This window comes from Salvia splendens, chromosome 3 (genome assembly GCF_004379255.2).
Source record: "Salvia splendens isolate huo1 chromosome 3, SspV2, whole genome shotgun sequence".
NCBI classification, from domain to species: Eukaryota; Viridiplantae; Streptophyta; class Magnoliopsida; order Lamiales; family Lamiaceae; genus Salvia; species Salvia splendens.
In genome coordinates, this window is record NC_056034.1 from 44,508,730 (window position 1) to 44,524,559 (window position 15,830).

Genomic DNA, 15,830 nt, shown 5'->3' on the forward strand with positions numbered 1-15,830 from the left:
ATATCTAGAAAATTGCAAAATAATTGAGCCATAACCTCTATGCATCCGTCACTGCTCGTATTTTGATGGTAAGGTTGGGCGACCCCGTCCGACCCCACCTATATCCATTCAGCCACACACACAGGTAGTCCCACCCAGCCACCTACATCCGTCCATGATACCCATGATACCCACGTAACCCATATATATATCACCCGACCCCATCTACATTCGTTCATGCACACCTATATATACACATATATAACTATAATATTCGTATGCCGACATTGTACACTAGTTGAAGAAGTAGGAGTAAGAAAAAAGAACGAAAAAAACAATCGACATGAGAAAGAAATTGGACTTTGCAATGGTCTTTGATGGTCCCATTATTAGGACACTTGCCCCATTAATTTCATCAAACTTTATAAAACCTGTTCAAAGCCGCAAACGCTGAAAAAACAGCTCATAAATATTACGGCAATATCCAAATTAAAAGGGAATAATTTAATTTAATATGTCACTTATCTATGCTTTTTTGCCCCCCCTGAGAAAGATACAGCACTGAAAACGATTAGTCAAAAATATTGTGTTTTTCAGAATCTATCTTTAATTTGGTTGTTGATTGGTCAATTTCAATATTATTGCTATGTAGACTTTATAGAATGATTCTTCATAATAAAAAGGATATTAGTTAGAGGAGTATTTATGTATACAAAGTAGTGGACTCAAACATAATCACATGCCTAAAGGGTGAGCAAACATAATTTAAAGGTGATATGACCTATCAAATTTTATTTATAGTGCATTAAAAAGAGACATTCAAAATTGCAAAAAATAAGACCTTTTTTTAATATGAGGAAAGCAATAAAGGATGGAAACAGATTTTAGTACATATTTATCAAATGGTTTGTTACTATGCAATGGAGAAAAATTGCTTCAAAGAACAATAAAGATATTACTACTATTATCTCAACAAAGTTGATAACATTCCTGAGTCATGTATATATAATTACAAATTACATAATTGTAAGTCATAAAATCTTAGAATGTCACATTGCCCACACAATTCAAGAAAACAAACATCCATAATATTTGTGAGCAATGACAAAGTGGGAAACAGTCTCACCTCATTTAAGATTATAGTAATGAAGTTTGAAAACTAAGAGAGCCTAAACTAAGAGCTGAATTTCTTGAATTCAATTATCAAAAAGAACTCAAAGGTCCCTCAATTTCATTGAGATCACACAATGAAATTAATTTTCAGCAGTAATAAACAAAGTTTACTTGTCACAGATGCTTGTTAATACTCTTCCTAGGGGCTTATGGAATACACCTAACAAAATTTAGAATCTGAAACTTGGCTTGACGTCCATTGCCCATGCGAATTTCGCCAGTAGAGACTTGTTAAATATCTGCACCAAACGAAACGAAACAAAACCCACCATTATTAACGCATAAGGTGAAAGATAGCTCTATGTCAGCAATGCCAAGCTCACCTTCTCGATAGGAACTTCGTGGCGTTTGCACCATGCAACAGTGATCCTAGGATCAAGATAGTTGATCTTTGACGTACCCAATGCTACAGTCTTTAGATCCTCTTTCGTATCCTTATCTCTTTCCATTTTTTCGATCTTTGCTGTGGTTTGAGATATCTTTTTCTCCAATCTGTACAGCAGTAACATCATAAGCTACATGTAGATAACTACTCTGGATAACTCACCCACCGAACAAGTTAGTTACTTACGCATCAGGATTTAGATTCCTCTTCGACTTCCCATCAGAACCCTTCAAGGGGGGCTTCCCCTTTTTGGCCCTAGCCAAATCGGTCCTCAATTCTTCCAAAATGTTCTGAAAAAGTTTAAAGAGTAAGGCATGCTAGTAACTGAGTAAAATATAAATTTGAGCATGCACAGAAAGCAAAACAAGAAAGAAAAAAAAAAGGGACACCATCCAAACACAGGAAGCAAAATCCAGAGATGCAGCCTCAGTTATAGATTGATCGCATTACCTTTAGTTCGTCTATCTTTTCATTCAAGCGAGTCATCTGAGCGCTGTGGGACTTCGAGACAGTCCGTTGATGATTACAAATGATGGCAACCTGAGTAGAAATGTAGAAAATTAGACAATGAATAGAAGTTCACCGAAAAGGATCATCGGAATTGATTGACAGCCTTGCCTCCTTGTTTGCGTGGTTATAAACAACAACTTTCTCAGCAACTTCTCCACCTTTTGTTTCCTTGCTCAACTGTATGAAAGGGATCCATGTATTAAGTTATTACCACGTATAAAGAGAAGAATTCAGCATTAAGTACAAACATAGGCTGAGGTTTCATTACACATGAATCAAGCAATATAAAACTAGACACCATCAGCTTCTAAAGGTAATGCTATTACTTTTTCAGTAAATTCTTGGCTAGAACTCAAAATGACTTAAATGTTTTGAAAATTCTTGAACACAGATATTTTAGTACAATAATATCTTTTAGGTCACTCAAAAGAATCATCTGCCCTTATTTCAGCTGAGACCCATTCCCATGCCTGCAGCATGGGCAGGAGAAAGAGAAACTAGACTTGCTATACATAAACGATACTTCTCAATGAACAAATATTCCACAGAAAGAGGACTCAAATTGTGCATCTTACCATGTCATCCAATGTAATAGATGCATTGTATGTACGGAAGACCTTAGCAGTGAGACCAGGCATCAATTCCTTTAGATGAGCATTCAGTTTACTAGTATCAAGTTTGTCAAATATATCATCTCCGTCTTTTTTCTCTGGACAAGACACAATATACATGTAAGTATATATACCAATAAGAAACCAGAATGACATGCATATTATTGTAGTGGATCGGTTACTGACTATTTCGAAACTCTTGGATTGCCCTGAAAACAGCAACTTCAACCTCGACTTCATTCTGATACCTTATAGAATCTTTACCAAGGAAATCAAACTGCACGTATAGGACATCACTTTGTTAATTCAACTTCAAACTTTGAGGTTGAGTATAGTAAGCATTCCAGGGTTAATATAGAACGGTAATATCAAAGATGAAATTGTGGGACCTTCAAGATATTTGGAGGCACTGGTTCCACATTTTCAACTTTTAACGTACAGCAACCTACTGTATCAGCTTCATCATCATCCTACAATGAAAAAGATATTAAAAACTGTATAATCCTCAATTAAAAAGCATGTAGGAATTTCAAAAAATCAGTGCAAAGCTTGAACATAATTAAAGACATCATGACAAGACAGAAATTTAAAGAATGATAAAACACAAGAACCTCTTGCACTTATACCTTCTCATTGCCTGCCCTAAGAGCTAGTTTGTCAATAAGATATGTAGCTACTGATATCTGCTTCTTAGTAGGGTCTTTGCTTGTAAAGTCTTTGGTATATGCTGCTCGGATACCTTGTATATAGTCCTTCATTCGAACAAAACATGCAAACAATTAGTACAACAATCTTCACAACCAACACAAATGACAGTAAGAAATTGGAGTTTATGTTTGTCTGAATAACCTTTAAAAGCCTGGCCTTCTCGTACTTCTCTTTGTCACTTTGTCCCTTCAAGGTACTACTTGCGGCAAGAAAAACATATTTGAATTCCTTCGGATTAATGGGGTCGTTCCAAAAGGCCAACCATGTCACTGTGTTGTCATGCCTTATTTCTTTCCAGCTGCCGGTCACGAAGTTCATAGAGAATTAATTTTAGAAACATTCACACTTGAAGCTGAAACACTGTTCATTCTTTGTGGTATTTTGAGAAAAAAGAGTCATTAGAAGAACCTTTGGCCAGGGATAGGGCACAATGGAATTGGAGCATCCTTTCCAATATTGATAGTTATGTCACTTGGTTGAATTCGTCTTTTCAGCTTCCCCATCTGTATTGACCATCAATAAATTTTTTTCAGTAAAAGCTTAAATTTCTACATTAACAACAATGTTTTATTGCTAGAAAGAAGACTTCTGTGCACCTTTGGGTGCTCACCCCGGCCGCGGAACAATCCAGGTGGTTCAACTCTAAAGTTTCCAACCTGTAAATGGCACATGAAATCAGCTTCGTATCAAAAGATGCACACAGAATGGCAGGAAACCAATCTTTTCCTAGCAATTTAGATCCAGAGAACTAATTCAACAATGATTGACTTCCCATATAACATGAATAAAAATTTCAGAAGCTGCATTAGCAAAACATTAATTTCATAATACTGACAATCTTTAATTTCAAGGAATAGCTATAGTTGTTATCCAGTAGTAAAATAAAATAGTCATGCAATATGTTCAATGTTTCTTATTCCAACAGTAGTGCAACAGCGAGAGTTAAGGAATCATTAAGAAGATTCTACAGCCTCCAGTCAGCATGATTGTATGGGTTGCTAAGAGATTCACAAATCACAAGAAAACAAACGACACATGCAAAGAGTTTTAGTATATTTCATGAAGAATGAAAATGAAGGTTTAGTTAGTTCTACACCTGCAACCCCTAAGTACTGGTGCATCCAAGGTGAACAAGTACCTTTGCTATTTCATATTATAAAAAGGTTGTGACAAAGTGTCTTCCTAATTTTGATTGACCACATTATAATAGTAGAAACAAGCCCTTTTTCCCTTCTTCCTTTGAGTATTCGATTTTTAGTGAACTAGAAAAAAGTACAAGACGGGATCAAGCTGAAAGTCACACCTCAGCTTCTACTCCTTGATATTTGGATAATGTTGAAAGAGAAAAGCATAGATCTTTAACTATTTGAGATATGAAGTTGGGGAAAGAGAGTGAGCATAGATCAAGAAGACAATTATACCTTCTCTTTCACACCATCAAGAATGGCCCACATATATTTTTCCTCTTGCTGAAGTTTCTCCTCCTTCAAAGCTTTCTTCTCCTGCCCAGTGTAAAAGAAAGATAAGTGATGAAGACATTTACATATGAAGAGGTAATTAGTTACATTTGAGCCACACACAGAGCCCTATGGCAGGGAACTTATCAACAAGTTGATTTCATTCTCCTTTTATTTCAGACTTTCAGTTAACAATTTCATTAGATTGTCAGCTTCCACCGGCTTCTGGTCCTAATGCTATTAACTGAAAAATTACCTACTAAACAAAGTAACACTTGACAGAACGAGATTGCTAGCACATGATCATGATGAGACATCACATCATTTACAGTGTCAAGCTTGTAGGAAATCAATATTTTTCACCACAAACAATCACATTTACTACATGCTGAAAACTGAATAAGGGGCAAGAACCTAGCAAAAATCATTTATCTAATATTATCCTGAGCTTATAACACAACTACACCATGTTGAAATCTTGACCAAAAAGACTCAGCCATTCTTTCAATATGACAGTCTTAAGTACACCTACAAATATCTTCATTTGAAACATCAACTGAACACCAAAAAAAAATCAAGAACCTAACATGATCATGTAAAGTTTCATTTTGCTTTAAATGTGTTATTTTCTTTGTAGAAAAGAAATTTTTATAAACAGTTTCATTTTGCTTTAAATGTGAATGACACTGTTTGTGGTAGGCTTGAAATTGACTATATCACATAACAGAAGAAATCTTCAAAATGTAACAAAGCACACCTCCGTTGTCATCTGTTTCTTTTTCTCCTTTTCACTCAGATGCCAATCATATATTGGAGTGAAATCACAGTGTTCTAAGCTCTGAATAATGTGATTTTTCCCCAAAATTTTCCGCCAGTCATCCATGAAGTTCTCTTTGAACTTAGGCTTATCCATATACTCAGTACCAAGCATCACCGCAAACATTGTTGCCACCTTCAAGTAGAAGAAATGAAGATTTTGATATAATTCCAAATAATATAATCAACTCTACGAGTAACAATTACAGGGGGAAGGGTGCCATAAGCATGGATGCACCAAATAGATGTGTGAGTGAGTAAAAGAGAGAGAGAGCAGCACCTCTTCCTGTTCTGAAGTTAAGTCAACAGGCTTCCCTTTATAGAGCATCTTGACACCATGAGGCTTGTATGGTGGCGGAAAAATCACACCATTATGGACCAAAGTGGTCCACTTCTGCCCATCACCAGAACTAGGATGAACCTTTGATGACTCAGAATACTTTGAGTTTTTAATGAACTTTTTTGGTTTTTGATTGAACTTTGTTATTGGAGTTGTAGGTTTAGTAAATTTTTTGACTTGTGCTGATTTCTTCTCTGCAACAGCTGTCTTCTTTATTCTCTGTGATATGGGAATATGATCTTCCTCATCTTCTTCCTCCATTTCAGCTTTAACGGACGATTCTTTATTTTTATGAAGTGTAGATGTCTCACATAGTTTAGGCCTTTTTAAAGATGTATCCGTTGGTTTTTCACTATCTACATTTCTCTTCTTCAAAACAGCGGAAGGTTTCCTATCCGTCGATGCTGAACCATTTTGTCCACATTCGGCCAACAAAGGTTTTTTATCACTAGTAGAAAACCTCTTGGCTGATCCCCCAGCAACTGCCTTCACTCGAAACTTAGAAGACAAAGGTATTTCATCATCTGAATCTTCTGATTTGGGGATCTTTGAAGTTTGACCAAAATTTGAAACATTGGCACCTTTATTGGCATTCCCAGAGTTGAACTTTGATCCCCCAGCATGAAGCCTGGCACTAAGTGGTTTATCATCTTCAGAATCTTCTGATTCCTCCTTTGGTCTACTGGATACATTCAAAGAATTCTCACCTTTAATCTGACGCTTGTCAGAGTTTAACTCAGCGGCCTTTGAAGTGGAAGGTTTAGAATCCACCATTGTAGGCTTTACTGCCAATCCCTTGGTAGGAGAACTAGATAATTTTGGGCTCATCAGAGGAGATCTATCAGGAGGTGTCCTGGAAGAAGGGACCATCTTACTCCTTTGAACAAAGTTATTCTGACCATTTGGTGGGCGTGCATTTGATGCCGGCGACCTCCCTAGCTGTTGATCATGTTTCTGAGGTACTGATTTTTTAATTTCCGAGTTTGATTGGTTTGGCTTTGAAGAAGAGCTACTCCTTTTGAAAACTAACGGTACATCATCGTCATCCATATCATCCGCCATTACCTTTTGCTTGTTACATGCCTCAACAGCCATTAGTGCCTATTACCTATGAATACACCAATGCTATTGTTAACAGCTATATAGCAATTTTCCAGATCATTTATGTACACTAATAAATTTTATCAGAAGTGGAAATTAGAATTGCAATTTTACAGTTCAAACTACGAAGCAAGTGGTTATAAGTTAAAGCCATGAGTAAAACTGAAAAGTTGCTTCTATGTGAAAATTTCATTCTTATTCCACTGATGAATGCTACACAGAAGTTTAATCTCTCAACTTAAACACGCAGATACATTGATCTAAGAAATAAATTATTTGACAAAAATGGCTTTTTGTCAAAGTTTCAGAAGAAAAAATTATATTTTCAACTCGCAAACAACCAGCAATTACAAGATGCACCATAAATTTGAAAAATAACTGGATGCACATATTCTTTTAGATTTAGCATAGTTAATAAACATTAGCTTATCTCTTCAAAGTAGTTTGGTTCGTTCCATATATGTAATTTATCTAAAGTTATACATGTAATGCTGATTTATAAAATCAAGTCAACTGACCACTAGTCTTGCTGCAAGATAGAGTCAAGGTTAGCAATTCAAATTTATAACGTCTTGCGAGTAAATGTATCCCCAAGTGAATGAATTAGATATTAAGACAAAAAAGAACCTCAAACATTTTTTTTCACCAAAACTTTACTTTTTCAATCCACAACCACCATCTAACCCACACCCGACCCGAAATCCTCAGCCTCCAAAGCATTAAGGGAGAACTTACTTTAGATGAAGGATTAGGATGTCGACACGTGTGAATATTACAAGGATTATAGTATGATAAAAACAAGCTTAAAATAAATCAATCCATTATAGTGTGTGGGGAATTAGCTTATATTTTTATATCTATCCATCCCGTCACTGAAAGTAAATACCCCTAACTGGATAGAAAGACCCTATGTGCGATCTTAAGATTTTAGGCATACGCACATCTCAATCTATAATAACTGTTCTAGATGACTAGACGAGGATAGAATCCAACTCTTCCATAATGACAGGTATTGGGTTAAGTCTTGCCTTAGATGATCAGCGAGTTAAGCTGGTAGACATTTTGGTTAACTGATTCTACATTAACTTGGGTCTAGCAGCCCCAATTTCAGCAATATGGTTTTTCCCTAGTTAACAGAAACGCAATACCCGCATTACCTAGAAAATGAAGGAAGTTTTATCACCTGCATTAAGCAAAACTGACAATTATCGACTAGAATCACCATTAAGAACCAGCTCTCTAATACGAAAATGCATTTTTCAATCCAGCTATTACATTCCTACCTCACCATCCAACAATCCATTACATGCATATAAACCATAACAATGAGTCAATGAAAACGCCCCAAACAGAACCATCATACGCCAAAATCCCTAAGGCCAAAACGGCAAATTAGACTATATCCCACAAAATAATCAGCAATCAGCATGATAAACATCAAATAGCTAACTTTTCCGACGAAACGAAGCACCCAGAGTGAACCAAAATCAGAAATTGAGCTTCTACCTTCCCCCAATTCGTTGCCCCAATTCGGAGACGCGCCCAATCAGTATTTTGTAACGGAATTCAAATTGTATAAGGGGCGCTTATTCTCGAGGCGCACGAGTCTTGTAAAAAATCGACGGCGGAGGCAGGGCGGCGAAGTTGCCGGCGGCGAGAAGACTCCGGTGAGCCGGAGGTGGGAAACGAGGGTATGGCAAGTGAGGGAAATGGATGCGGCGTGAGGTGTTTACTGTTAAGAGGCATACCATTTCCTTTTATTTTGATTTTTCTTTTTTTCTATTGTGATTTCCGGGTTTGGTTTACGGGTCCCGACCCGTGTAATTCGACGGGTATGACTCATTGAAGTCAGATATTATGGAAATTTTATCCATCCACTTTAACCAATTTTATTTAATTAAAATATAATGTTAATATTCTCTTTTATCTCAAATAAAGTTAAATGTTCAATTTTATCTTATCGTTTTACCGTTTATACAAAATTTTTGGGTAATTGAAATAAATGTCAAACGTTCCAATTTCTAAAGGTTTCATCATCACCACATTATCCCTAGACTATTATAACGTCTCCTTAAAGCTCATGGAGCAATTTGGTTCAGAAATATTCTGACTAAATATTTTTAAGCCTGAATTAAAATATTTGGGAGTAGTACTTTTTTCGCAACAACCTTAAAGTCAAATTTTAGTACGGATGGGACGGAGTGTGTTATATTGCTAACTCACCCCTAATTTGCTAATTACAACTAAATGATATACATTGGATCATGAAATCAAGCCACAAGATCATCCATTCATGAATATCAATACAATGCACATAAAATATCAATTAGGGATATTAATATCAATAAACTAAAAGTTAGTTATAACTAACTTTTAAAAAAAAAAAATTATAACTATCTCAATTTAAAATATTTTTTTACACAACTTATATCAAATTAAAGATAATTTTATAAGGGTTCTAACGATATCTCACTTGCATATGTTCCGATGTGAAAAAAAAAGCTTGAATTTTCGTATTTTTGGGTAACAGTTCAATGTCAATATAGCTATCATAATATGTCAATGTAATACATATAAAATGCCAATGCTAAGTTTTGTTGACATATTCAATGAATCGTATTGATATGTTTAATACACTATATTGACATTTTGATAAAAAAAAAACCCTAATTTTGGTAGCTTTCTTATCTTTTTAAATTTAAATAATAATAAAACGAAATTACGGGTGGTAATTTGTAGACCACTAGATATCTACTAATCTTATGATTTTAGATTAATTGTAGTTAGCAATTAAAGGTTGAGTTAGCAATTGATCACATCTCAAATGGGACCGTGTATAAATTTACCTACAGTATAAATTTATAAAGACAGACACTCCTATAAGAGAAAAGGTGAAATCTTCACTTTTGTTAAAGCCCATCTAGTCCACTTTTCTTCTCTTGGGCCCACAGCTGTAATTAAGCCCAATTATATTTCACTAATCATGCTTAATCTAGTTTGCCCCTAAGCTTGAACTCCAATTATTAAAAATATCTTTCAACTACTTTTAGGCTTCCCCTTTTCACTCCTATTACTCCTTTTTTTTCTTCACTCCAATATTATTACTTTTTATATCAGAAAGTATTATACGATAATATTATAGGTATTTTATGTCTATATAAGTATGACCACGATGTTCACATATTTGTCAATCTATCGCAGGAACAATTTTTGATATAATTGGGTGTTTTATTTCATCATTTCATGCATGTCCTTCACCCAAAATTCTTGTTAAACTTAAGTCTTTCACACGTGCATGATTTATTCATATCATCAATACTAGGCAAGCTAGATTTTAATCGTTGAAAACGTGATTCAATTCTTAGATCAACCATCATATAAAATATATCAAAATGTAATAAAATTTATTGCGTTTCAGTACTCTAATTCTCTATATGCATGACTAGAATTTTCACCAGAGTATCACTATACTTATTTATTATGTATAAAGATATTGTGTCTCCTTTCTTCCCTTCCATCTTTTTTACCATATGTTTTATGTTATGTCGTTTTCGTCACCATCAATTCTCCTATTTCACTGTTTTTTTTTTCTTGTTTGTAATTTCTTTTATATGGTTTTGCTTCTCTTTCTCGTTAGAATTTATCTTTTTCTACGTCCATGTGTAACATATAAGGCACGGCACATAAGCAAAAAAATTTAATTAATTTTTTCTAATTAAGGTGTGAATGGAATGGTGTTAGAGACTAGATCAGAGGTCTAAAGTAATAATGAACCTAATTATTCGATTAATATATGTGTGATTAAAATGTCAACTCATAGATTAAAGAGCCCATGCACCTTTTATCAATGACAAAAATAAGACTTTAACAAATTGGTTGTTCATTCTAAATTAATAAAGCCTAACCTTGATGTTTGGAAGATTGCATGATGTCCTTTAAAGAATCATTACATTAAACCACACATCAAAATACTTGAAAATTCTAAGTTGTAACTAATCTATTATCACTATTATTTTTAATAGTGTATAGCGACAAAGTAGTTTGCATGAAAAATCCCTTCAAAAACATATTTTTCCTTCCCAATATAAATCATTTTCATGCTATAAACTCTTCAATTGCCTAGGAACGAAGTGTCTAATGTTTTTCAAATAGATGACAGTTGAATAGTAAAATTTGGGACCGGTGGTAACTCTATTGGAGTATTTCAGCCTCATGGACTGCTTGTGGGATCGTTCGACTCCAACTCCACCTGGATGTGTCGTTGACAACAAACTCTGTTTTACTTTATTAGACTTTTCAAATGTGCAATTTGAAAAATTGTGTATTAGAGGGGGTGGAGTGTTTTCCTTTTATATTATTTTTATTTTATTTTTTTGTGAATGTTGTACTTTTAGTTATTACTTCATGAAACATATTTTGTCAATATGGATTGTTGGTTTCATTTGGATGCAACTCGGGACTCTATAAGGCCATCCACAATAGGAATAGTCCAGCAATAGCCCAGCCATAGCCTAGCCACAAACTCCTCATGTCACATCATCAACACTAAAAATCCTCCTGCCACATCATAAATAGCCCAGTCATAGCCTAGCCACATCATAAATAGCCCAGCCACATCAATAGCCACATCACTCAAAATTATATAAAACAAATAATTAACAATCACACAAAATACGCAATTTAATTTACGATACATATACGAGAAAATTCAATAATATTATTAAAATTTAAAAAGTACATTAATTTAAAAAAATTACATAATTAACAAAAAAAACTACTGTCGTGCAGTCCTCCGGGCCCATAACTCTTCAATTAAATCCTTTTGGAGTCGAATATGAGCCTCCGGGCAAGTCGCGTATATATAGTGTTTCGGAAACAAAAAAAAATTAAAAATTCACGAGGCGGTGCGCTAGGCGATCCGGACGCTGCAATAGCGCCTAGCGCCACGGAACCGCCGAGCGCTAGGCGGTTTTTTTCGCGAAAATCGTTGGGCGGCTGCAATAGACCGCCTAGCGCACCGCTTAGCGCCGGCGCTCGGCTAGGCGCTATTGTGGATGCTCTAAACTCACCAATGTTATCGATTAAAATATGGCAATTTAGAAAGCAATATAATACGGAGTATGATTCATTGACGATCACAACTTGCAATTTCTAAGAGAATAACAAAGGAATTGCATTTATTAATACACATGTATGTTTTGTATATATGTGTGTGTCACTATGCTTGTTCTTACGTCAACCTATAATTTAAGCCCAACCATATAATTTAATTATTTTCTCCAACAATAAATTATCTTGTTGCTATTGTTGTGGTCACAAACAAGAAGATAAAATCTAATGGAACTGAGAACCTAGTGTATAGTGGCAAACAACAATAAAATATCTTGATGCTATTGTCCTATGAAGATTGTCTTTGTCAATAATCCATCGGTAATTTACAACAATTATAATTAGGCGATAAACCCCGTTTTTTTATATAAAACTCCACATTCATGGATCTTCCATGAGTGTTTGTATAGAATAAATTACTAAGGTTTTGCTTTGCGCTTCTGACTTTATCGAAACGCTCCTTACCTCTATTAGGACTTGTAAAGAGAGTTGTTTTAGAATAAATTACTATGGTTTCGCTTTGCGCTTCTGACTTTATCGAAACGCTCCTTACCCCTATTACAATCTATAGGGAGTTGTTTTTGTCTTTATCGCTGATTGTATTTTTTCATGAGATCTTATCAAGAATTTTTGTGCACTACCTTTATATAGTAGCTTGAGCATTCTTTTAAATAAAATAAAATAAATACTATTGGTTTGGTTATGGCTTATGGGCAAAGTGTTAGGTATAACTAATAATTATGCATGCTCTATATATATTTTAAAAAATTATCTCGTATAAATGTATAATTATATTCTTGTAACCACCAAGTACAAAAATTGATATTATGACAGGTACATCTTTTTAAAGAAAGGAAATAAAAGAAATAAAACTAAAAAGGTTTGCAAACAAATGCATAAGTTTACTAAACCGAGGGCTTGATGTCACTTATTCGATTCAATAATAATCGAATAAGAAGTGTTACTTACATTGATATATATGTTGGAATCCAACTAGCGACATATGCTCTATATTTGCTACTCTGGTTTAAGCATTTGATTATTTCAAAAAATTATGCAATTTATAATTATTTCCTCTCCGATTAAAACTTTTCCTTTGAAATTTAATTATTCATTTTCTTAAAATGAGAAGTAACTCGATGTCATCGTCAATATGAAGGTACTAAATGTATAGAGATTAAGACAAAAATATTGACAGCAATACAAATTAAGACAAGCAATGCATGTGCTAATAATGCCCACAATTGCCACACATGCTGGTTATTGTTTTGATGTAACAATGTCATGTTATAGACCTCAGGTTCCATTTGTTCATTTTCTTTATAATTTTAAATAAATAAAATAATACTAATTTGAGTTTTAATCTTACACAATTTGTTAGTGAATACATGGATGTCTTTATCACACATACTACTAATCACGGCACAAGATATAGAGTGGAATCATAATTCAATAGAGCATAGATTTGATGTGGTTGTTCAAATGTAAATTCAATTTAGACTATACATAAATCTCAACTACGCCATTCCTTTCTCTCTTTTCATTTCCACTTTTCTTATAATTTTTCTTCTCTAGTTCCTCTTTAAGATATAATCTCAAAAGTAGTGAAGCATTTTAAATAAGATATGTTTGTGTTTAGCTAGGACATGAAAGTGTTCATCCAAAGTCCAACTATCACATCTTTTCACCTTAACAACACATAATCATGCAATTTTATTTCACATTAAACATGCATCTCTTACTATTAGCACTTTAAATTAAGTTTATACTATAAAATTTTGTTATTATTAATTTAGTTTTAAATTATTCAATTTCTATTACCACTCTAAATAAAATTTATCTAAAATATCGTTCTATCTATTTTATTTTCATTAATTTTATTTTATGTTTTCTAATTATTTAAACCTCTCCTCAATTGTTTTATGATAATCGGATTGTGATTTTATGGGGTAAAAATTTCCAACTCTACATCCAAAATGTTTGAATTTTGACCAGCCTAATGAACAAATTGGATTACCACTAATAAATTTAATATTTGATGAATTAAATACATAATGAAATTAATTTCATCGGATTCATTGAGAATGCAAAATATTGATAAGAAAAATAAATCATTTTAAAGCCTTCGATCTTGTAGGTCTACAACGAAGACATCTTTTTGCTAGATGAATAGTATATAGAATATAGAAGAGGCTAACTTTCATTTTGGCCGATCAATATATGAATATGAGAGTATTATATTACTAATTCAATACTATAATTAAATAATAGCAATTAGATATTCAAATCAAGGGCTTAGATCATCAGCCTTGAAATGTCAATACGATAAAAAAAACGACAATAAGGGTATTAAGGTCAATTTTTAATAAATTAGTTGTAACTAACTTTTGAAAAATATCTCATAACTTTAAAACACATATAACTTTCTCGATTTAAATTATTTTATCACACAACATATATCAAATTAAAGATAATTTCACAAGAATTCTAACGAAATCTCACTTGCATATGTTCCGATGTCAAAATTTAAAAAAAAAATCAAAAATTTATAATTTTTTCGTACAACAACAAATGTCAACATAGTATATAAATATGTCAATATAATACATGTAGAAAGTCATTATTAAAGCAATGTGTTGATATTTTCAAAACACTATATTGACATTTTCATCCAAAACCTTAATTTAGTTTTTTTTATTATTTTTATTTAATTAATAAAAACGAAAATTACACGTGGCAAATTTTAGACCACTAGATTTCTAAAATCATGTCTTAAATTAGTTGTAGTTAACAATTAAATGACGAGTTAGCAATTGATCACTCTCCTATATGAATATATATCAACGGAGGTGAGTGATCAATTGTTAACTCATCATTTAATTGCTAACTCCAACTAATTTAAGACCATATGATTTTAGAAATCTTGTGATCTACAATTTGTCATGTGTAATTTCGTTTTTCTTTTTTTAATATTAAAAAGATAATAACAACAATTAAATTTAGGGTTTAGAAACACAATGTCAATACAGTGTATGAAATACATCAACACAAATACATGACAATGTCAATACAATTTCATATTGACATTGTACAAGCATTGTATTGACATATTATGTGCGGTATATTATATAAACCTATTAACGAAATTTATGAAAATTTTCAATTTTTTTCAAATTTTGACATCGGAACATACGCAAGTGAGATCTCGTTAGAATCCTTATGAAATTATCTTTAATTTGATATATGTTGTGCGAAAAAATAATTTAAATCGAGAAAGTTATATGTGTTTTAAAGTTATGAGATATTTTTCAAAAGTTAGTTACAACTAATTTGTTGTAAATTGATCTTAATATCCTTATTGACTTTTTTTTATCGTATTATCATTTTGGGCTAATGATCTAGGCTCTTAATTTAAATATCTAATGATTATTATTTAATTTTAGTTAGCAATTAAGTATTGAGTTAGGAATATAACACTCTCCAATCATCTCCAATCAACTGAGGTCTCTTTCCACTTTATAAAACAAATAAATATGTATTTTAAATATTTTATCACACGTGATAATTAGATATTCAACTTTTGTAATAAAATTGCGTCTTCATGTGCAATTTGAATACTAAATTATAAAATAGTACTCTGC

The 15,830-nt window shown here is 33.1% G+C and overlaps 1 protein-coding gene across 1 annotated transcript; it reads right to left on the bottom strand.

The window, feature by feature from the left end:
- Nucleotides 1-1,154: 1,154 nt before the first annotated feature.
- LOC121796300 (DNA topoisomerase 1 alpha-like) lies at nucleotides 1,155-8,814 on the bottom strand. The gene is made up of 16 exons (XM_042195129.1): nucleotides 8,587-8,814; nucleotides 5,920-7,087; nucleotides 5,581-5,775; nucleotides 4,788-4,868; nucleotides 3,963-4,022; nucleotides 3,775-3,869; nucleotides 3,508-3,664; nucleotides 3,285-3,410; nucleotides 3,048-3,128; nucleotides 2,845-2,935; nucleotides 2,623-2,756; nucleotides 2,156-2,224; nucleotides 1,988-2,077; nucleotides 1,724-1,827; nucleotides 1,476-1,644; nucleotides 1,155-1,391 (listed from the first exon to the last, which is right to left on the bottom strand). The coding sequence occupies exons 2-16, from the start codon at nucleotides 7,072-7,074 to the stop codon at nucleotides 1,323-1,325; spliced, it is 2,676 nt and encodes an 891-aa protein (XP_042051063.1). The 5' UTR covers nucleotides 7,075-7,087; nucleotides 8,587-8,814; the 3' UTR covers nucleotides 1,155-1,322.
- Nucleotides 8,815-15,830: the final 7,016 nt, after the last annotated feature.

Excerpts from the sequence above, each read along its gene's own strand:
- LOC121796300 (XM_042195129.1), bottom strand. The coding sequence starts at position 7,074 with ATGGCTGTTGAGGCATGTAACAAGCAAAAGGTAATGGCGGATGATATG. Across the intron at positions 3,870-3,962 it reads GCCGGGGTGAGCACCCAAAG|ATGGGGAAGCTGAAAAGACG; the intron begins GTGCACAGAAGT and ends TGGTCAATACAG. Across the intron at positions 1,828-1,987 it reads AAAAGATAGACGAACTAAAG|AACATTTTGGAAGAATTGAG; the intron begins GTAATGCGATCA and ends AAACTTTTTCAG.